The sequence below is a fragment of the Alligator mississippiensis genome, chromosome 2 (genome assembly GCF_030867095.1).
Source record: "Alligator mississippiensis isolate rAllMis1 chromosome 2, rAllMis1, whole genome shotgun sequence".
NCBI classification, from domain to species: Eukaryota; Metazoa; Chordata; order Crocodylia; family Alligatoridae; genus Alligator; species Alligator mississippiensis.
In genome coordinates this window covers 226,541,840-226,563,496 of record NC_081825.1, presented here as the reverse complement: position 1 = coordinate 226,563,496, position 21,657 = coordinate 226,541,840, and the positions used below count along the sequence as shown (strand labels likewise).

General features: G+C 52.6%; 3 protein-coding genes across 7 annotated transcripts in view; 2 read left to right on the top strand and 1 right to left on the bottom strand.

Moving 5' to 3' along the window:
- LARGE2 (LARGE xylosyl- and glucuronyltransferase 2) overlaps nt 1-9,310 on the bottom strand; it is an 87,723-nt gene extending 78,413 nt beyond the window's left edge. For 2 of the 3 annotated variants that reach the window (XM_059722783.1, XM_019476670.2), the window contains exon 1: nt 9,223-9,310. The gene's annotated coding sequence lies outside the window, so the exon portion shown is untranslated. Of the gene's footprint in view, nt 1-9,034; nt 9,187-9,222 lie in introns of those variants that run through there. The other variant, XM_019476673.2, reaches the window with a different exon arrangement.
- Nucleotides 9,311-9,435: 125 nt separating this feature from the next.
- Nucleotides 9,436-17,214, top strand: PEX16 (peroxisomal biogenesis factor 16). Of its 2 annotated transcripts, XM_006274070.4 has the most exons (11): nt 9,437-9,615; nt 10,459-10,494; nt 11,187-11,263; nt 12,342-12,475; nt 12,906-13,006; nt 13,644-13,724; nt 14,312-14,464; nt 15,273-15,345; nt 15,744-15,863; nt 16,190-16,254; nt 16,842-17,214. In XM_006274070.4, the coding sequence occupies exons 1-11, from the start codon at nt 9,459-9,461 to the stop codon at nt 16,898-16,900; spliced, it is 1,056 nt and encodes a 351-aa protein (XP_006274132.3). In that variant the 5' UTR covers nt 9,437-9,458; the 3' UTR covers nt 16,901-17,214. The 2 variants fall into 2 exon arrangements, with proteins under 2 accessions (XP_019332651.2, XP_006274132.3); XM_019477106.2 differs by lacking the exon at nt 13,644-13,724 and having other exon boundaries at nt 9,436-9,615.
- A 1,330-nt stretch (nt 17,215-18,544) lies between these two features.
- FREY1 (Frey regulator of sperm-oocyte fusion 1) lies at nt 18,545-21,400 on the top strand. Of its 2 annotated transcripts, XM_014602107.3 has the most exons (3): nt 18,545-19,270; nt 20,166-20,239; nt 21,129-21,400. In XM_014602107.3, the coding sequence occupies exons 1-3, from the start codon at nt 19,131-19,133 to the stop codon at nt 21,263-21,265; spliced, it is 351 nt and encodes a 116-aa protein (XP_014457593.2). In that variant the 5' UTR covers nt 18,545-19,130; the 3' UTR covers nt 21,266-21,400. The 2 variants fall into 2 exon arrangements, 1 of the variants encoding a protein (XP_014457593.2); XR_002086932.2 differs by lacking the exons at nt 18,545-19,270; nt 21,129-21,400 and adding an exon at nt 20,864-20,888 and having other exon boundaries at nt 19,665-20,239.
- Nucleotides 21,401-21,657: the final 257 nt, after the last annotated feature.

Below are 21,657 nucleotides of genomic sequence, written 5' to 3'. Positions count from 1 at the left end.
TGGGCTGGGGTGCTGCTGCTGACTTCCCTGGAGGAGCAGAGCTGCAGCAGAAGCAGGGGTGTGGACAGGGAGTGGGGGGCGGGCACAGGGTACAAGCAGTGGGGGGCAGGCTTCAGGGGGAAGCAGGGGTGGAGGAGATCAAGTTGGGGGGCAGGCACAGGCATGGGATGCTAGGGGTGGGGGAGCAGCTGCAGGGGGAAGCAGGGAGTGGGGGGGACAGTCACAGGCAAGAAGCAGGGGGAGGTAGTGGGAGCAGATGGCAGGAGGGACAGGTGGGGGGGAGAGGACAAAGGGCAGGAGAACAAGGGAGGGGGGAATGGGATAAACTTAAGCTGACCTTCCACTAATTGGATTCTACACATGTAAAAGCATAACAACTTTATAATTTTTCACATATAGAATCGAATCATTGGAGGGTCATTTTAAATTCAAAGTAATTTTGGATCCAGGTAAATACAGTCTTTAACCCCAACATGTGCCAGACAGTTATGGAGAAAATCTCTCATTGTAAAAGATTTAAACACTTTTCTCCTTTGCTTTCTAATAAGCATAAAAGCCCTGAATTCATTCAGCTGAATTCTACAGGGAGACCTGGTCTCTGCTGGAGAAAGACTGGACTGGACATGCTTGTTATTTCTAGGACCCGTTCATGCACAGTAAAGAGAAAAAGACACAAACAGAGCCTCTCACCACAACCTTTCTGCAGGTCCTTTGAACAAGGTAAACCAAGCCTTCATAGTCTTAGTACACCCTCCAGCTCCAAGATGGCTCCACTCCCTTGGATGTCATCATGGCACAGATGCCAAAGCTTGAGAGAACAAGCTGGTTTGGCGATACTCCAGCATTTGTTGAAGCCATTCTCTGGCACCAGCCCCCTCACAAACCAGGTGGCTGTCGGTTTACACATCTTGAATGACCATGGAGTAACACCCGTAGGGAGGCATCATTCTGGTTACTAGATAACTTTGTAAAATGCAGCCAGACTGCGCATCTCACCTGGACACTGTCTGGCAGCCCATGCACATGGCCAGGTGTAACTAGCACCTATTACCTTCGCTAACTGCAGTTTTCAGATGGCTTAAAGGTGCAGCCTGCTGCAGAACAGTTCAAAAGCCCAACCTTGGGTTGACAAAGGCCTGGATTACATTGGCCAGGTCCAGCCTTAACACAGGAGTGTGCAGGGACCTTGCGAAGAGCCAGGGAAGTCCCCTTGGCAAATGCTACTACCGAGACATCCAGAAGCAGACAGGAATGTAGTTAAGAGTGGGTAACTTTAATTCTCCCCTTTGAGGTTAGGTAGATGTTGAGAACAGCAGACTGATTTAATGTGGCCCTCCCGACAGTGCAAAAGATGCTCCACTACCTGGTATGTGAAAGTCCCACATAAGAGATTGTCTTCTCTACTGCCTGGTTCTAGCTACAGAGGGCAGGCAGGCAGACAGGAAAGGCTGTCTATAGCAGATGTGCATTAGTAAATTAGGAAGTCTAGCAAACTAGCAGTCTCTCTCTCCCCCATCCCCAGCCACACACATTAGTAAATTAGGAAAGTCTCTTCTGCACACATGCACAGATTAGTAAACTAGGAAGGTCTCTCTCTCTCCTAGGTTACTAGAGAGAGAAAGACTGACTTTCCTAAGTTTACTAACATGCATGAGTGAAAGTCCCTCTCCCACATCCCCACCCACACAGCTTTTCCTGAATTGTCTTCTGAGGTCTCATCTCAGTCTACAAGGTCCTCAGGGCAGGGAAAATCTCACAATAGGTATGCAAAGCAGGGTGCTAAAGTCACCCTGTTTTACAAATCTAGTGGGAGACTGGTTCACATTAAATATGAAATCTGCACATGTGGCCTGTGCAATGCCAAGGGCAGCTGCAGTTAGTAGGCTATCCTTCTCCCCAGCAACAGACTCAGTGGTGAAAAGTCAACTTAGACTATCCCCACAGAGTGGGAAGGAGGAGCTGAGGGAACAATGAGATGCTGCATGGTTTAGGGGAAGGAGTCAGATAACTGTGGGGCCTTCGAGTGCAGTTAATAGGAGGCAGGGAGAAGTGAGCATGTTCTGGCCCCACAGGGTTCAGAGGATGTATGGCAAACTGGGATCTTTACTAACATGTGACAGTGAGGTCGCAGGGAAAGTGACCTGTCCAAAGAAACAGAGTGACCGCCTGCTGCTCCTCATCACTGAGGAGGAGCTCACAATAGGCCGTTACCATATAGATCCCCTAAGTTATGTACACAGCACCAGGCAAAGAATTTACAACTTGGTGGGACTGACAACTGCCTCCTTCCTTAGGTGCAAGTAAGCGGCACAGCTGGGAGGGAGCTGGAGGGGACAGCAGGGGCTTGAGAAGTCCAGGCATCTGCAGCTTAGGATTGAGGGGTCATTAAGTCCCTGCCTGACAACCAGAAACCACAAGCCGTGACTACTCACATCCAAATGCTGGATTCCAAGTGCACCATCCACTTCACAGCCTGCAAGCTTCTTGCTTGCCACTCATTCATTAATTCAGACAGACCTGGGACATGACAAGACAGTGAGCTTAGCACCTACGCTACTGGCTAATTATTCAGAGCCCAGGAGGACTGGGGTGAGAGGGCAGTCAGAAATGAAGGAAACTGCCTGTACAAACAGTTTCAAACTGGCCCCAGATGAGTCTTCTGGAAGAGGCATTTGGACACACAAGGCAGAGGTCACTGACTTACAATGGTGCTGCACACAGAGCACATGACACTCAGACTAGCTGCTCTTCCTGGTCAAGCAGAGGAGAGCGTCTTTGCAATGCATCCAGTCCTGGCTGAGCCAATAAGGACAGAGGCAGCTGGACACCAAAAGGAAAATGTTACCACAACATTTCTGAGCCCAAAGGTAGGATGACCATATGTCCCATTTTAGCTGAGACAGTCCCAAATTTCAGAGGCTGGTCAGCCAGCTGTTGGGAATTATACTGGGTGTCCCAGAAATGCAGGGGCCCAGGTTGTGGGGGGAAGGAATGTCTCTGATTTCCTACATGATGTCCTGGATTTCCATCTGGTCAGCCTACTGAAAGGCCCAGACACACTTAGCTTGTCCATAGTAGGCTCTTACAGCAATCTGCCCAGTTCCAGCAGACAATCTAATTCAGGGTTAGTGTTGGATGCCCTGGACACCCCTCTCATGCAACAGGGTGGGCAATTTTCTTGTCTGGCTCTACTGCTTTAAACAGTGGAGTGGGCAGGAAATGGCACTTTGGGGCTAATGCCACTCAGCACTGACTCTCTCTCCTCTAAGCTGCGTAGCCTGACACAAAGGGATGCCTCTCCAGGCCCCAAAAGGACTGTGCATGTTCTGAGGGGTCTGTTCACAGTGACAGCTCTACCAATCAAAGCAGTTTTGTGCCCAGATGCCTGGGGTCAGCTACGAAAGGATTTTAGCATTGGCTTCTTCATCAGGGGACCAACTGACAAGCTTCAGTTCCCAGGAGATGCCAAAGTGAATCAGACCTTCTATTGTAGGCAGGGCACATATGTCAGGCACTAAAATACTCTGCACGGCCATCTGTCTGCAGGTTATTTGGGGCTGGTAACAAATTATCCACAGCTATTCCAGGAAGGATGGACTGAGCACACGGCAGTGCAGGGAAGAAGGTCACATAGCAAGTGGCAGAGTTAGGTCATGGGGACACCCATCTGCTCCCCACAAGGAGTCAGGTAGAGGCATGCATTGTCTTAGACCAAAGCGGGCAGGGGGTATCAACTTTCTTGAGACGAGCCAGATGCCTGACACAAGAGAAAAGCAACAGTCCCTTACACCTCACCCTGAAACACTGCTCCACACCCCAGTACCACACTAGCACTTGGTCTCATTCCTGGAGATTGAAGGGTACAATGGTCACTTCCCTTTCTCCTACACCACTGTTCCTGAATATGACAAGTAGTAAAGGAGGCAACTGCTCCCAGCACAGAAACCCCCTCCTCAGAAGTCAGGCTGCCCAGAACTGTAGTTCATCAACATTCAAATGCATGCCCATAAATCCTAACTAACACTTTTGTCTACAGCTCTCCAGTGGTGATGGGTACTACAGGCCCAGATAAGCCTGGAAGTTGGCGTGACCTGCCACTGGGCACACTTCAGGGATGCTGGCCTAAGAGCAGGACTGGTTGGAGTTACTACCAGATCCTGTTCCCAGCTCTACAAGCAACAGTCTCCCCAAATGCTGTGCAGCCCACAGAAGCTACCCCGCCAAGGCAAGCACTGGCAGCAAAGCAAGGAGGCTCCTGAACGGAGAGGTCAGAGTACTGCCTGGACCAGCAGAGCAGCTTGCTTTTTGGTTTCCCACTCGTGCCCCGAGAAGTGCTAAGCTTGTTCCTATCCTCCCCATTCCTGCCCACTAACCACCTGCCCTTGAACCAAGGGACTTCCAGAAACACACAGCTGCCCTCACCCAGGCTGAGCTTGGTGGCGAGTGCTCTGTGCAGGCTTGCTCAGCACTCTGAGCTCTGGCTTGAACTTCACTATTTGCCCAGCCAGGAGCCACTCCACCCTCACCTACCCTGGCAAACACAGAAGCCAAAGGAACCTCTCAAATGGGGACCTCTCAGATGTTTCAAGTCACAGCCCATCCCTACCCCCACAAATGAATCCTTTGCCATCTTCATCAAGAAACGCTATGGGCCCCCTAGCTAACAGCCTGCCTTCTGCTCATGGGGTATAGGGGGCAATTTAGCAGAAAAGGAGAGCGAGAAGGAGACCAAGTAAGGAGGGAGGCCAACACCTTGCCAGGGCATCTCTGGCAGGGACAGACCAGCAATGCGTACCCCATTCCTGGTGGAAGTCAGAGGACCATGCCCCCTCTAACTGAAGACAGTCTGCCTCTACTGGACAGCCTGATCTCCAATTGTTGTCTGACAAAACCTGGGCCCTTCCCTGAAAGCGGATGTCATAGCAGTCCTGACACCCTGCACTGAACTTGCCCCCGGGGCCACAGTCAACATGAGCTTGGCGTGAGGGCGTTGTTCTCAGCAGATCTTGAGTTTTCTCCTACACAGTCCTTCTGACATAAAGGCTCCTTATATTCAACAGTCCTTTCCTACATACTCCATTCAGAAGTGCCTGCAGGGGAATAGGAATCTGGGCCTAACTCATCTGTGGTTGAAGAAATGCTTGATTAATGGATAGTTCAGGTTGCCCAATAGCATCCATATCCCTTTTCAGAAAGTCAAATTGCACAAATTCAAACTTCTGATCAACCAGAAACCACACATGCATTTGGTACACCTGCCCACCCAACCTGAACTGGAGCTGGCAATAGGCCCCTGGCAACTATCCGTCTGCATTCCAAGTACTTTCATTGCCAGACAGAGCAGAAGGAGCGATGACTGAAGAGGATCTCTACAGAGCTGCAATTGTGTTATGGGATGTGGTAGAGGTTTACAGCCCCTCTGCCTGCCCCTCTCATTACCCTGCCCCTCATGATCCAAGCAAGTTACACTTGTATTGGAGAGATCCAGGGTGCCTCCTTTCACTGCTGGGTTCTATAGGTTGCATCAGCATTGGCACACATGGATCTTCTTGCCCTAAGGATTGCCAGCAGTGAGTTATAATTCAGTCTGGGGTTTTCCAAAAGTGCAGGACGAGAGGGAATTCTGTGTGTAGGGGGGCAGGGTAGTCATGGAGTCAGTGCAGTGCTTGAGTGTAGGGAGCTTCTGTTTAGTCCTGCTCACTTAAGTACAAGCTTTACCTTAGCAAAAGGAAGAGCTAGGTTTTGCTACAGTGGCCATGTGCTCTATCCCTCTCCCCCACAAAACAGCTCAGCTACCCTGCATAGCTACAGAAGCAGAGCATGGCATGCCACAGGCATGTTGGGCAATTGCTTGAAGAGGGCAGGATTAAGGTGACACTAGCAGGTACCTTCACCCTGCATCCAGGCTTTCAGCAGTTTCAAGTTTCAACATTCTGGGATGGCACAAGAATGTCATCAGGCCTTCTTAACTCCATATTAACAGCGCTCTCTCCCCCTCACACCAGGAGTTAGCTAGCCTTCTCTCTGATAAGAAAAATTTTCTTACTGTCCATTCAGGCTGTTGTTACACAGGTAAGGTGCTGCTGTGGCTAATGGAAGCTATGCAGTTCCAAAGGGGTCCAGCCACTCCCAAATGCTTTGTTGTAAGAGAGTGGTGATCACAGTCCTGTCCCAAAACATGCAATGACTGGTGCTACAGAGAAGGCAGTAACTGTCTTAAATGTGGTCTATATCTCAAAATCCTGAAAAAAATTCCTATAGCTAACCCAGAATGGCAGTTAAGTACATGATAAGACTTGTGTGTCTTCTCCACCCATCTCCCCCACAACAGAGAGCTCTTCCCTACTACTGGTTTCAGCTAGATGCAATATGAAAGGGATGTTTAACTAGCACTTGAGAAGCCATTAGCACATAAGTTGTTTCTTGCTGCTTGGTATACCATATTGCTGCGCACACAGCCTACCAGAAGGCCACATGCCTGAGTGGGTCAAATCATGGGATTTCTAGCTCTGGAGAAAATTGAATGCTTAGAAATTTGATTTTATTATGATTCACAGACAAACCAAGTTTCCCAGAATTTCTCAAGAAAAAGAAGTTCAAAGAAATATCAGCAACATTAAATCTGTGATGCTTCAGAAATAAACCAGGAGCCAGATACCTGTTGGGTGAAGCCAACAGGACTCATGACGAATTTGCAGTACCTACTGAACAGCAGCTGTCAGTTTTACACAGCAGCTGCCAATCTAAGCTGCCTGAGCAGCTTGCCTGGTGCTCCTGACAGGACCACGGAGAAGCATGCTGGTCTACACTTGCTCTTGCTCTGTACACATCAAATCCAGAAACAAGGCAGAAAAGCCACCATGAGGTCTCTCTCTCCATTGCTTTCACTCTGGGCAATGATTACCCCCAATCACAAAACACGCTGGTTGTATCCCATCCTCTCCTGCCATACCTCATTTCCCCATCTCTCTACCCAGTATAGTCTATCCCCACTGCCCAATTGTCCTCCCAACAGAGGGGATAGGCATCAGTAGGAAGAGCTGGAGAGATGACAGAAGGACATTGTGGATGGACTAACATGGAGGGGAAACAGGTGTAACAGGGCACGAGGGTAAGGATGGCCCAATGGCTAGGACCTAAGACTCATTCAATGCCTTCCTCAACAATAGATTTCCCATGCAACCTTGGGCAAGTCACATCAGCTGTGTCAGTTCCCATCTGTTAAATGATGTTAGTGGTGCTAGAGAGGATAAATACAATAAGGGGATGCTCTGTCACTATGGCAACAAGATCATATAATTACTGCTCATTCACTGATGTGGGAGTTTTGTGGCAGACAAAACCTGCTGCTCACCCCCCCTGCATAGCTCCAACCCTCTCCTTCCCATCTAGTCCTTCCAACTCTCCATATTCTCCAGTGCCCTCTCCATCATGGCCAGGTGCTTTGAGCCACCTCCATCCTCCTCCATGCCATCTCATATGCCCAGATCAGCTTGGGAGGTGACAGAGCTGTCCCAGCTGAAGGCAGGATGGGACAGGAGAAAAGCAGAGTTGTTAAACTCCTAAATCCAAATCTGGGCCTGGTACACAGGGATGGAGCCCCTGCATGTTCCTCCACAGCACAGAAGGCCCAAAGAATACGAAGCTTATGACATGGGGCAGGGAGAAGGGCTCAGACCCCAGTACATACTGGATAGGAGGAAGAGACTACCCAGCCTCCACCCCCAATCCTGCAGCCCCCTGCTTCCCCTTCCAGTTGCCAGCCCCTCTCCTTGGTATGAGCCCTTTCTGGTCAACTGCTAGATGGGCTACTCCTCATTCATGTATTTTAATGAGCCCACTATCACCTGTGAGAAGCCAGGAGGATGACAGTGGGAGTTTTACAAGCTGATGATAGAGGATGCCTCTTGAGGACTAGACTGGCTATAGAGTAAGATCAAGGAGTCAGAATAGTCTAACCAGGTGATCTGTTGTTGCTCTACTTTGCTGAACCTGGAGCATGGGCCTGCATTGTCCTCCACCCCACCCACCTCCGTGTAGGGCAGCCTCCAGGGACCAGAAGAGCCAGGGCTGATGCACTGCACAGACACAGCCAGACCCTCCCTAGCACCCAGCTCCATTTCTCCCTACACTGGCCGCTGCCATCTCTCTTGCTCATTCCCTCCCAGCAAACCTTCAAGGCACGGTTTGTTGCCGTTCTGGAAAGAGCTAGAGTCATTTCTGAGTTGCCTGCTATGCTCTGATCACGTTTCCCGGAAGGAGAAAAACCCCTTGACGGGGGCTGAGAGGAGCAAGCAATACACCCTGGCTCAGTCTCAGATTTCAGCTAGGGGTAGGTTCATCCTCAGGGTGGGTGGCCACAGGTCAGGTTGGATGGCCACAACCTGTCCCCAGGAACCACTCCCTCCATCGTGCAGGTGCTTGGTGGGCGCCACTGGAGCCAAATGAACTCTTCCCTTCCTCGGGCTTCCCCCTTTGAAGGGCAGGTGCAAAGTACTACACAAGGTAAACAAGGAGCACCTGAGCTGAGAACGACCAGAGCCCCTGGCCGACCTGGAGAGGGCCCCCCCCCCCGCAGCCAGGGCAGGAGAGTCCCACAGCGCTGTCCACTCCTGGACACCAGTGCCAGGGCTCGGCCTGCAGGATACAGCCCAGTACTGGATGGCACAGCAACCCCGTGCCTTCTTCAGAGCGAGGCGCCCCTGAGGAGAGACTGCACACCCAGCCCACAGTCGGCTAAGCAGCTTCCAAGGAGAGGTGGGTCTGGGAGCATTTCAAAACCTACTTTTAAGCAGAGGGAACTTGTCAAGGGTGACATGGGACAGCTGGCACTGCTGGGCCCTAGAGATGGAGGATGCCTGACAAGTCCCAACTGTGCCAGCCCCTGGGGGGACCTCACCCCCCAACTACAGCACCTCTTGCAAGCCCCTTCCCTGCGGGTGGCACGGGAGCCAGAGCCAGGGTGGACCCAGCGCACCCAGCACATGGCAGTGCCACAGCCGCCTGGGGTGCCCAGCAGCAGCAGGTAACATACCTAGGGGATGCAGCCAGGCAGAGGTGCACCTTGCAGACTGACTAGCTCAGCAGTGCATGAGCTTCCGCGAACAGGAACACAGTGCAAGGGGCTGCCTGGGGAAGGGATGCTCCCCAGGGCATGGGGGGGCCTCAGGCTGCTTCACCTCCTCCCAGCAGATGTCCGCAGAGCCCCCTCCCCGCCGGTACCTGAGCCGCTACCGCCGCCCGCGGGCTCCAGCCCTTTAACTCTCTTCCCCAGCTGCGTGCGCTCTGCGTTCGATTCCCCAACCTGGCCGCTCGGCGTTCGATACCGGTGCCTGGCGGGGCCGGGCAAGCCGTGGCCTCACGGACCCCAGGACGCAGGCGCAGCGGGCCGGGGCCGGCGTTGCTAGCTGCGCAGGCGCGGGGCTGACACCCGGAAGCAGCGGGGGCCCGGCAGCGCCATGGCGGCGGCCTCCCGCGGCGGTAGCGGCGGCGGCGCGGGGCCCGGGGCGCGGCTGTGGCGTCTGTGCCGGCGCTACCAGGACTACGTGAGGCGGCACCCGGCCGCCACGGCCCAGCTCGAGGGCACCGTGCGCGGCCTCTCCTACCTGCTGCCAGGTATCGCCCCCGGGGACTCAGGAGTCCGCCCCCCCGGCTTTCCTCCGCCGCGGGAAGGGGCGCGCTGTGTCTGCGCGTGTGTGCGCGCCGTGGAAGCCAGTGCACTCAAGCCGTCTCCCTCCCACGTGCAGGCACACCCACACACACACACGCATGTATATGTGGACGCACACGTGTATATGGTCATGCCCCAGCTGCTCAAGCCTGCGCAGGGACCTGCTCCCCCGTGTCCGCCGCTGGCTGCCAACAAGCGGTTGGTTCTTGTGCGCCTCAGCATAGGAGACGGGGGGCACCCCGGTGCTTGAACCATAGAAAACAGGGTCTGCTCAAGTGAAAGGGTCTGGGATGTCGGCAGGGTGCGTGCCTCAGCTTCTGCCCCGAGGTGTGTGGTGAGGTGTGAACGGCTGGTCAGGGCCAGGCTCCCCATCTGCCAGAGCCTGGAGAGCAGCTGACTGCCCAGATGCACTCTTCAGTCTTGCTTTATAGCTCTCTCAGCTGCCCAGAGAGGCAGGAGCATCAGTCCTGAACTTGTAAAATTCCCACCCTCGCTCTCCCGGCTTCCTGCAGGCGATGACAGGCTCTTTCAAACATGAATGAGGGTTGCCCATCTAGCGGGTGACCAGAAGCAGGCAGGGTGCAATAATCGAGGGCCCATCTGACTTTTTCAGGACAGGGGGGCATTTCCTGAGGACTGTGGACACTTCCTCCCAACAGAGTTGTGCCGAGCTGTGAGCGCTCCATGGGCACGGGTTGATGCAACTCTTCTCCCGAGGAAATGAGTCTCATGATCTTTGGCTTAGTGATGACCCCTCCACTAACCTCTTGCTCTCTCTTTTTTCCCAGGTCGCTTCTCTGATTCTCATGAACTATCCGAGCTTGGTACGTATGCTGGAGAGTTGCCATAACTGTGCCAGCCACAGCCGTAGTGCAGAGATAACCGCGGAGTGGGGGAGGGTGTCCAGGCTTTGTACTGAACAAGAGGCACCGGTCTGAAATTACATGCCCTGATGCTGCGGAGCAGGGGTAATTCAGTGGCTGCAAGTGTCACTTCAGGTGGGGCAGTGGGGTGAGGTTCCCTCCCACTTCCTCCCGTTTGGGCATGGTGGGAATTATTGTTTCTCTCCAGAGGCTTCCTTGGCCCTTCTAATATGAATGGCTGCCATTTTACCATTAGCCATGTGTTACCTTTGCCTTCAAGAGCCAGGCAGAGGGGGATGCTTCTCACATCATTTGCTAAGAACCTGCAAGTACCTGCTGGGATTTGGATGAAACCAGAAGGAACGTGTGTGGAGCCACGGACCTGCCTCTGGGCCAGGCTCAGTCTTGTATCGTGTTCCTATAACACTCTCAGCACCTTTTGTTCCTCTCATTTTGCTCCTGGATGTGTCCTTTCTCTCAGCATCCAGATGTTTGTCCATCCCACCCATTCATTTCCCACACCCCACGCGGAGAGAATTTTCCCCTCAACTTGGCCTCAGCAAGACCCTCCCACTGTGGCTCCATTCATTGGTTTTGGTTGCCCTTCCTCTGTGACCCACAGTCGCTCTGTGCTCTTTTTTCTCTTTTTCTAGTATACTCTGCCTCCAATCTCCTGGTGCTGCTGAATGACTGGATCCTCCGAAAAGAACTGCAGCGGACCCTGCCTGTGGTGAGGACTTTGCTTGGGAGGGAGAGCAAGGTGTAGGGCACATCTGCTATCAAGATTATTTATATAGAAGCTATTAGGCCAGAGTCTGGCCCTAGTTGTGGCCCCTTTGCAGTGCTCCATGTTGGCTCTGGGGAGAGGCTCAAGCATTCTGCAGTGAAGTCCTTGGGTAGCCCAGGGAACACAGCTGTTAATTTAGAGGGGCCTGTGACCAATGCTGGACCTCGCTGGTCCATGAGAATCTAAGAATCTACGGTGCACAGAGGGATCATAAAGCCACCTTAGCCCTTGCCCTCTCTTGGGCTGCACCTGCTGAGTGCTGCGGCACAGAATCAGGTCCAGGGGTTTCCCTTTTGGGCTGTGCTATGTACAAGCAAAACCTGCACAACCTGTCTGCTTCTTCCTTGTAAGAGTCTTGCCTTGTCCCAAAACACTAGGCTTTTACACAAGGGTCCCTTTAGAAAGCCTACTGCTCCAATACCTTCCCTCCTCTGTGATTTTTTTTGGCTGTGTCTTACTGTGCAACAGTGAAAAAGGCAGTTCTCTGACTGGAATACAGTGAGGCAGGTCACGGTGGCAACTTCTAGACTACACCAACACTGATTTGTTCAGAGAGGCATGAGCTTTCATACGTTATAGCCTATTTTGATATATCCTTTGTATTTAGATGACTTTATTCCTTTCTTTTTAGTCCCTCTGATGTCTGCAAGTCTACTTCTAGCCTTCAACCAAGTAGACTATAGCCTACAAAAGCTCATGCCTCTGAATGAGTTGGATCAGGGTGGCACCTCATACACTGCCTTCTGCCTAACTTCAGACTTACATGGCTAACTAGCTCTCTCTAAGATGCAGTGAACTGGCGAAGTCTAACTGCCCTTGGCTGTTCATAGTTGAAAGCCACATGTGAAATGACTAGGCCCTCAGGCAGTCCTCAAGGTAATGGGTCTGCGCAGTCTGTGGTTAACCTTTCTTCCTTTGAAACCCTCAGAAATGGGACTTTCAGCCTAGGCGTAGGCAAACCCCATTCAGCCCAGTCATTGAGCCTGCCCCCTCTCACTCTTCTCCACTTTGTGTCTTTCAGTCATTACCCGAGCAGAAACTGCTGACCTGGCTGAGCGTGCTAGAGTGTGTGGAGGTCTTTGCTGAGATGGGGACTGCCAGGGTGTGGGGTGAGATGGGCCGATGGACCATCATTGTCCTCATCCAGCTGGCTAAGTAAGTGCCCCTGAAGGAGGAGACAAGGCTGCATGTAAGCAAAATGGGAGCTCGCTGGCACAAGCCACAACAAAGCAATTGCCTTTCTGGTGCCCCATGGATCTGAGCTGATGGGAGGAGATGCCAGATGCCCAGTCCCCAAGGATCTGTGCATTTGGGACCCCATTGAGCAATAAACTCCCATCCAGGGGGTACACTCCCCTTTCTGCAGTCCTGCCAATGGTGTTCTGAGGAAGTGCAGAGGAGAGAGCTTAGGCAGTGGACTGTGTGTCTGCCATGGTCTTGTGCAGAGTGGTTTTTGGGGCCCCACTCACTCTGTAGGAGGCAGAAGTGTATGCTCCCCACCCTGAGGCTGCTGCCGTGCAGTGAAGCTGGGGTTCTGCAGTGCAGGCCTGAGGCTTACAGCTCCTGGCTTGCATGTGCCTTGCAGAGCCATCCTGCGCCTCCTGCTTTTGCTATGGTACAAAGCTGGTATCCAGACATCTCCTCCCATTGTGCCATTGGACAGGGGGCAGCAGCTCCACCCAGAAGGTGAGTCCACTTCTTACTACTCTCCAGATGTTCTAGGGGAGAAGGATGCTTGCCCAGAGGGGTTGGGATTGGGGGGAGCAAGATGGAGCACACGTGTCATCCAGCCAGCTCTTTTAGGGAGTGCCCATTGGCCAGGTGGTTTGGGTAGTAGGGAAGCCATGAGAGCTCATCTGCCAGCTCTCAGCCTTGCACTGCTCCCTGAATGCCCCTGTCTGTCCCTTGGGAGCATCACAATGTTGCTGCTTTAAACAGTCAGCCAGAATCAGGTAACAGGACAACTGGTCAAAGGGCCCAAGCCTGGAATAGCAAGATGGCAGCAAGTCTGGCTTGAGAGTCGGGGCTCTGGACTAGAATAGCAGAAGGATCTATATTTGTGGAGGTGCCCTTTCCAGCAGTCTGCCTGGCTCTGCTTAGAGTTTGCAGGTTCAGGAGGACCAGGTTTTACTGAAGCATGTTGCATCCAGACCTAAATCACTCAGTATGATCTGTGTGCATCTGGCTGGCCTCTTCACAGAGGCTGCACTGAGAGCTTTGTCCAGGGAGAGGGAAGGGAAGGATGGTGTTCTTCTCGTACCTCAGACCAACATTAGCCTGGAGTTGCAGCCCTGACTGCACTGTGGCACCTCTCTCTGGGCAGGTGTGGAGGGCAGCCCCTCAGAGGAGGATCTGGCATACGTTGGCAGGCGCTGCAACCGTGTTGTGAGGTCCCTCAAAAGCAGTAAGTACCTGCACCTGGTCAGACTGGGTCCTGGCGCAGGCTAGACACAGGCACAGGCCCCTGCACTTGCTAGACCCATATTGTGAGCAGAATGTAGGTTCCTATGGGGACACTGTAAGTTGCTGGGCTGTACTGGCTTGTTGGAGAGGGCCCTGTGCCTCTCCCTGGCTTGTGTCCCTTGATGTGTGGTGAGGATACAAGAGCAGAGGGTCTGGTATGTTGTTCTGTGCCAGCCTAGGCTCTTTGCCTGTATGAGGGAGATGAGCCTTCAGCACGGGCATTCAGTTTTCTGTGCCTTGATGTGGCCAGGTATCCTAGAGACCCCTTTTCTCAGCTCTCCCTTCTCAGGCGGGTACCTCTTAATGTCTGCTGATGCTCCTAGGAGAGCTGCCTCTGTGTCAACTGTAACCAACCCCCTCCTCATCAAGGGAGGATAGCCACAGTCCCTGCTGTCATACTGCTGCCTTTCACAAAGTTCTCCCGATCAAAGTCCTCCCACTGGAGGTGGGGGAAGGTCTGAAAGGCCAGTGTTTGCACAACAGGGGCTCGGGGAAACACTGTTCTGCTTTTGCCCATATTTCTTTCAGCCCCTTCCCTGCAGTCCAGGTACTGGGGGTCTCTGCAGCAGAGGGAAGAGAAACAGAACCGAAAGACAGAGGAGATGAACCAGGCTCCCACCCCTCTGGGGTTTCAAGAAACCATTGCAGAATCCATCTACGTCACCCGACCCTTGCTCCACTGTATCCTAACCTGGGCCTTGGCAGAGCATGTAGTGTGCCCTGTGCACCAGCAGAGGGTGCTGCAACCTTAGTGCTGCACCCTTAGCTTAGGTTTGTGGGGCAGCCAGACCTCACTTGGAGCCCCTGTCAACCAGAGGGATGCCGAGTCCTCCTTCCCCTTTATCAAGGCAATCCAGCAAGACCTTGTCTTATATCTAGGGCCTTCTCACCTCACCCCCTTGGTAGCAAGCTCACCAGCTCCCAGTCATGTAAGGTTACTGTCTAGATGCTGGACCTTCCCTTGTAGCCCTAAGCTGCTACATTCTTATGCTGAAATCAGGACAGAAGCAACTCTGCCTGGGTCCCTGTGGGATGTCAGCCATGTGAGCTAGAGGAATGGGGCTGAACAGCAAAAATGACCCATGGCTTCTGTCTCTGAAGCGGTGGGTATGGTCACAGAGTCTCTGCCAGGCCAGAGCATCTAAGCCAGGGGTGTCCAACCTTTTTTGAATGTGGGGCCGGATCATGACCTTTTTATCACCCAGTGGGTCAGCGAGCCATATTCAAAGACCTCACAGAAAGCGGTATCACATTACCCCTCCCGAAACGAAAGTACAGTGTTTACTTTTGTTTCCTGTCGCAGCACCTCGGGCCTCAGAAAACAGCTTGGAGGGCCACATGGCGGCCTGCGGGCTGTATGTTGGACAAGCCTGATCTAAGCTGTCTGGACACTGAAGAAGACCTGTAGGGTGGTCTAGAGGGTCATTTTGCTAGACAGCTCCTGCCAAGCACATCATTTGTATCTGGTCCTTGACCCTTCTGTTCCCAGTGTTGAGTTTAGGGGTCTGGGGCCAAAGATCATGGAAGCCCTGGCTCCTCTCAGGAATCTTGGATATCACAAGGTTGGTCTGGGAAAAAGGCCTTCTGGGCTTTCACCATTGAGTCCCACATTGGGAGGGAGGGGGGAAGGGGGCTTTGGCTGAACTCCAAGTCCCCTCTGTCTCCCTTGCCCCCAGTTCATCCCACTACTACCGAGCACTGATGAGTAGGGAGGCTCTGCTGGTGGAAGCTGCTGGTGGGAGGAGGGCATGGTCCACACCTGGGTTTTCTGGACTGCTCCTGCAGAACTATTGCCTTCATTCCTCTTCAGGCTCCCCACTGGAGGAGGAGCCAGGAGCCTGCTCCGCCTGCCACATGGAGCAGAGAGCAGGGGTGGCTGGATGCCAAAACTCCCCTCCCCTAGCCACAGGTCTTGAAGGGGCTCTTCCTGTGAGCTAGCTGCCTGCCCTTCTTTTTGCAGCCTGAGCTTACTGAGTGACATCAAAAACCTGAACAAGCGGGAGCGGACAGAGTTGAGGCGCCGAACCATCCTGCTGCTGTACTACCTGCTGAGATCGCCCTTCTATGACCAATACTCAGAGTAAGGGTGCTCTGCTTTTTGCCTCTCCACAGGAGCTTGTCTTGTACCATGATGAGCAGGGGGCTCTGAAGGGGCTCTGGAGCCTGTGCTGACGGCACTACTAACTGAGAATGTAGAGCAGGCTTGAGGCTACGCTGACGATCTCAGGCCCCCCACTTCACTAATATCACTCTTTGCATGAAAACCCTGGTAAGGGGACCTGGTAGCGTGGGGTGCAGGAGGTTTGAGGGCAGCAAAACATAAGCCAGAGGAGGGGGGTGCACGTGGCAGACAGGGGTGCAAGGTCATTTTGCTGGACTCATGCCTGCTCTCTCTCTCTCCCCTAGGGGCAGGATCCTCTTCCTGCTGCGCCTACTAGCTGATTATGTGCCTGGAGTTGGGTTTGTCACAAGTAAGTGGATGGTGGCTGGAGCCATGGGGCTGAAAGGGGATGCTGGAGTAAGGAAGAGGTCTGTGTGCTGGGGAGATGCCACAGGCTGGGAGCCAAGTGGGAGACTTATCTCTGTGTGTATTTACCATCAGGACACCTACACCAGTATCTTGACCTTGAGTATCTTTTGGGCATGTAGGATAAAGGCATTTGAGCTGGTTGCTATGAAGATGAACTATGGTGTGATTAACAGCATGTCAGTGGTGATTACCTGTGTGTACATAGTGTTGCCCTGTGGTGAATGTGAAGTAGCTTACTCGTAAGAGAAAGTCCTAGCATCAAAGAAAGCACCCTTCCCATAAGAGCCAGGTAGAGGAACTGGTGCTTCACATGCTACCTCCTCCATGGACCAAGCTTCAAGCCTGGCCTCGAGTGATGTGCCATGTCCCATTCCATTCCCCATGAGCCCATCCTAGAGCTGCCCCCCAACGGGGCACAGCTAGTGACTTGGCTCAGGACAAACCTGGCAGTGGAGTAGCAGAAAGCTGTGGGCTGGGATTGAGGGGCTGCTTTCCTGCTCATCCCATCCCTCTGTTCTCTCATTTCAGGGCCACTGATGGATTACTTGCCAGCCTGGCAGAAAATCTATTTCTATAACTGGGGCTGACAGGGAGATGGCCTTTCCCTGCTGCAGTGGGGGCTGACTTGGACAGCAACTGGCTGTCCCAAGAGAGGACATGTGGGCTTGGGGAGACAATTCTATCATGTCTATTTTCCTGTTCAATTGGTGACTGGACTCCTGTTCTCCAGGGGTGCTTGTGACTTCTTTTATATAATCTAGCAATGGATAACAGACCAAGAGACTTTGGCTGCCCACTCAACCTGGAGGCTGTGGTTGTGATGGTAGCGGTCCCCTTTTGGAAGCACTTGATTCTTTTGTACAGCTGCACAGAATAAAGCCAGGCGGCCATGCTTTTGGGACCCCTTCCTCTTCTCTGCCTCCCAGGGCTGAAGCATACCACACAAGCTGCTTGCATCATAGTGACAGCTTCCCTCCACCTACTGAGGAAGCTGAAAGAGGGGGAGGACATCGGGACCTTTGTCTGCCTTGGCTTCTTCCCAGCCTCAGCGTGGTGACAGATGCTGCAGTTCTTGTCACCCCCTGCTCACACCAGTCATTGAAGGCAACTTGTCTTGCACATAGCTGTGTTCTGAGGTGCAAGCTCTTCAGGGCAGGCATGTTTCCCATGTCCAAATGCACTGTGGACCATCATGCACCATAAGCTGCCAGGTAGCTGAACACTGCTGTGGCTCGCTCCAGCAGGAAAAACTAGCCTCCACTAGGGACTCCCTGTCCCAGCTACCATGTGTCATTTGTTCTCTGGGTGCTCTGTCAGCCCCTTGTACTGCTCTTGTAGACTGCTGTTCTCCCTGCTGGTGCTATGCGTGGTTGGTTCAGTTTAATTTCCTGTGGCTCCCAGGTGGGAATTGAGTGCCACAGCATGTAGATGGCCTGGCTAGCGCTAATGTGTGCTAACAAGGGATTGTGGAGTAGCTGCCAGCCAGGGAGCAGGAGCCTGGTATGGGGGAGGGGGTAGAAAGCAGGACAAATTAGTTCAACAAACATTTACAAATAGGCTGTAGGCAGAGCTCGGTGAGGAGGGCGGCCCAGTGGGGGTGCAGGACAACAAAAGTAGCTTATTTTGCATCATCTTTGCGGGCTGAAGAATGACAGCAGAGCCAATTTGTCCCATTACAACTGTAGATGGGGCAGCCAGGCACTGCAGATGCCTAGACCCAGAGCTATGGGTGATCCTTGGCCTGGAAGGGTTTGTGGTCTTGGCTTGCCTTTGCCCAGTATAGGATGCTCTTCACCTTGTAGTAACTTTCACTCAACAGCAAAACTGTCCCTGGGACACGCCCCACCACTTAATAACACCCAAGTGTAACTCAGCATTGAGCCATGGCACCGTGGGGCATGGAAGGGGGCCTGAAATAGGTATTGCTGTGTGTTGCCACCACAGCTACCTTCAAAGCAGTGTGTGTGTGTATGTGGTGATTTTTTTTTTTTTTTTTTTGTCCTGGCATCTGCATACTGTACCATTCCCAGCCTGCTGCTCTGTGAACCAGGCTGGCCTCCCCTGACTTCTGGTATCATGTACCAGTGTGCCTAGTCTTGGCAGGATTAAATTTTTATCAATAAACATCCATTTCACCTGATACTCATGGACCAAAAAGTCAGAAAGATAAAGGGGATGGAAAAAAAAATCTGGGATGGGGGTAAGGAAACGCAGGGTGGAGGGTGGCAGCTGCTGCAGGCAGGGTAGTGGGCATTCCAGTTGTGCTGTCCGTGAACTCCTTGGGCAGCTACTGCAGCATCTGGGGGCTATGGTGGTAGGGCTGTGCTGGGGTGGGGGTGTGTGGAGGGGCAGGGCTTTTGGCAGCCAGGAGCCTGGTACCACTGGCCACCTGCTCTGCCTAGGTCCCAGCTGGGGATCACATGCAAAACTCCCAGTATGATCAGGGCAGGAGCCAAACCCCTGCCTGATCAGGGCAGGGGCCAAGCTCCCACTGAGCCTTACCTTGCTGCTGCATGACTGAGTGATCAGGTATGATTTATTAATTTATGGATATTTACTTTTTATAGTTAAGTGTGATTTTTTTTATAAAGCTGTTAACAGTATACTATCATTACTAAATTGTCTGCCTCCCATATCTCTAACTTTCATGCATGAAACTTCAAAGCGATTAAAAATTAAAAATACTTAAAATTATAAAAATTGTATAAAAAAAAATCAAATCCTGCCAAGCCTAATGTAACTCATATCTCAAAAGTTAGCTGCCTTTGTGATATCACCAGAAGGACTGGTGATGTCGTGTTCTGTTGATGGCAACTGATGAGTGGAGAAGCTGTGTCCAGTCTGGTTCTGCATGGACTGGCTTCAGCAGGGCTGGACTGCGTGGAGGACATGAACCTGTATTTGCTCCTCCTGTTTCTCCTGCTGGCAGCTGTACTCCCTGTGCCTGTGCCCCAAAGGTAATGTGACTTACACAGGTGTCCAACTGCCTCTCCCTGTCCTAGAAATGTGTGCAGAAGGCCCAGACACTAGCTTAGCTGAGCCCGTGCTCTTCCCTAAGCAGCTAGGGAGCTGTGTACTGTAGGGGCCCAGAGCTCAGTCCCTAGCTAAGGGAATTGCTGTCGGCTCGGGGAGATGATTGGCTTTAAGTGTGGCTCGGAGCACCTGTGCCTGGGCAGCCTTTCTCTAGAGCAGTACTCAGTCTCTTTGTACCGTGACCCATTTGCAAACACCAATGGCCAGTCCCAACTCAGTGCCCTTCACTCCTGACCTGCTGCCCTCAGGCCCCAGCCTACTAGTGTGTGGAGCCAGGGGGTGGGTGGAGCTGTATGTGGGAAATGGGGTGGGGGGGGAGGAAGCAGAAGCAGTCCCTTGCAGGCTGAAACTGACAGCCTGCAAGGGAAAAACCATGTTTTTCTCCTTTAAAGGAGAATCTATTTTTCAAGTTTATTCAGGACCCTTTCATATTCTTGTGACCCACTTTTGGGACACGACCCATGGGTTTGGAAACACTGCTCTAGAGAGCCTGCCTCTTGCACTGCATGGTAGCTAGTTGTACCAGCTGTGCTCCTTCAATGAGAGGAGCCCCTGTCCAAGTCATCATTCAGTTACAAGTTGGCAGGTTATATTATACACTCCTTTCCTGTGGGAAAGGAGTGTATAAAAACCTCTGGGTTTTAATCCCGGGGGGGGCGGTGTACAGCTCAGGCCTGGGGAAGAATGTCTGAGAAAGGGATAAGTATCTGATAAGGAACTTAAAGGGAAACCACTTGGGCAGCCTCAGCTTCTGCTGCAAGGAATATCCCCAGCCCCAGGCTGCAGGCTCTTGCTTTCCTGACTGCACATCCCTTGCAGGCCCAGCCAATCCATTGCTGAGGATTTCTCTGCTCCCCTGGAGCTCCCACAGCAGCACTTTGGCCTGGTGGATGGTACGTACTTCTCGGGCTGCTGGTTGGGCATGTACTGCAGGGAAAGAGGTTGGACAGGATCCCTGTGAGGCAGGGAGGTGGAGAGCCTGGCTCAATTCTAGACTTGCTGGCTGCCAGTCACTGGTCTACAAGGAAGGGAAAGGAAAGGGAGGGCTGTTGTGGATCAGTGTTATGATCCTGTCACTACAGACTTGACTTCTCTGTAGGATTCCTGCTCCCAGGAGCAAAGACAGGCCTGCCAGGTGCCTTGTTCAAGTGTGGAAGGGTTCTGTGAGAAGGGGCTCTTTAAAACTCCATTGGGACTTGGCTCTGCCATCCCTAGATGTCTGGGTCAGTCTGTTTCCCAGACAATACAGTCAGAGCAATTGCAGGTGAAGAAAGCTGGCCTTGGTCCCTGGAATGCCCTCAGTGATGTAATGGCTGTCTCGGCAGCTAATCCGCAACAGAATTAATCTCACTTAATACAGCACTAGCTGGTCCTGCAACCCTGATATATAGGGCTCAGCCTGCTCTACGTCTTAGGTACTCAGAGACCTGACTGTCATGGTAGCAGCTTCACTTTGCATGCAGCTGGCCAGGGATCCAAACTGCATCTCTTTTCTCTTACTCCTTTTCCACATCCAGTTGCCAGGTCCAAGGGAAAGCCCTCAAGAAGGCCGCTAAATCCATTCCCTTCTCACTACTGGCGGTGAATTCCCCTCCCCAAAAAAAGAGGTCAGAGCATATGACACATCTGGGATGGTAGCATCTGCTCTCTGGTGAGTGCTAGCATGAGAGTCCCCGAGTGTGTATTCTATGATTCTCAAAAACAGTCTCTCCCAGAGTAGGGGTATGCATACAGTCTTCATGGATCCTCTCAGCAGCTCCCAATCTCTCTGCCCTTCCACAGATTATGGCATTAAACCAAAGCGACTGCAGTTCCTGACTCAAGAGACCCAGGCACAGCCCAAAGGCCTGTACCAAGCACGCAAGAGCAAACGGGATGAGCCAGACATGAATGAGTACAATTATGATGCCAATCTATGAGCTACTTGGGAACATGCCATGTTGGGGTTCCCACAAGGTGGGGGCTGGGGGCCAGGTTTGTAGGCTACTGTCCACTTGTTTCTTCTACTGCTGGAGGTGAGGTTGTAGCTGAAGACAAAAGTCCTTCCCTTTCTACAGGTTGTGTGTCTCTGAGTTTTATGGGGATCCCAGAGCCCTGGGTGCTAAGAACTGAGACTGCTACTGCTTGGTGCTAGTTGTCAGAGCAACTGCGGGCAATGAGTCTTGATCTCCCCTGGCTCTGAGGAGTGAGGTGAGGCTAGCAGGGCTAGGGGCTCTCTGAGATTCTACAGGTGATCAGGAGAGAGTGTGGTGGAGTAGGGCTGCCCAAGAAGCAGAGCTGTGATGGGAGCAGGTGACGCACAGAGAAAATG

What these genes read in the sequence shown, in the direction of transcription:
- PEX16 (XM_006274070.4), top strand. Translation starts at nt 9,459, where the DNA reads ATGGCGGCGGCCTCCCGCGGCGGTAGCGGCGGCGGCGCGGGGCCCGGG. An exon ending in TGCAGCGGACCCTGCCTGTG is followed by an intron (nt 11,264 to 12,341) that starts GTGAGGACTTTG and finishes TGTGTCTTTCAG; the next exon opens with TCATTACCCGAGCAGAAACT. An exon ending in CACCCGACCCTTGCTCCACT is followed by an intron (nt 14,465 to 15,272) that starts GTATCCTAACCT and finishes TTCTGTTCCCAG; the next exon opens with TGTTGAGTTTAGGGGTCTGG.
- FREY1 (XM_014602107.3), top strand. Translation starts at nt 19,131, where the DNA reads ATGAGTGGAGAAGCTGTGTCCAGTCTGGTTCTGCATGGACTGGCTTCA. An exon ending in CCTGTGCCTGTGCCCCAAAG is followed by an intron (nt 19,271 to 20,165) that starts GTAATGTGACTT and finishes CATCCCTTGCAG; the next exon opens with GCCCAGCCAATCCATTGCTG. An exon ending in GCACTTTGGCCTGGTGGATG is followed by an intron (nt 20,240 to 21,128) that starts GTACGTACTTCT and finishes GCCCTTCCACAG; the next exon opens with ATTATGGCATTAAACCAAAG.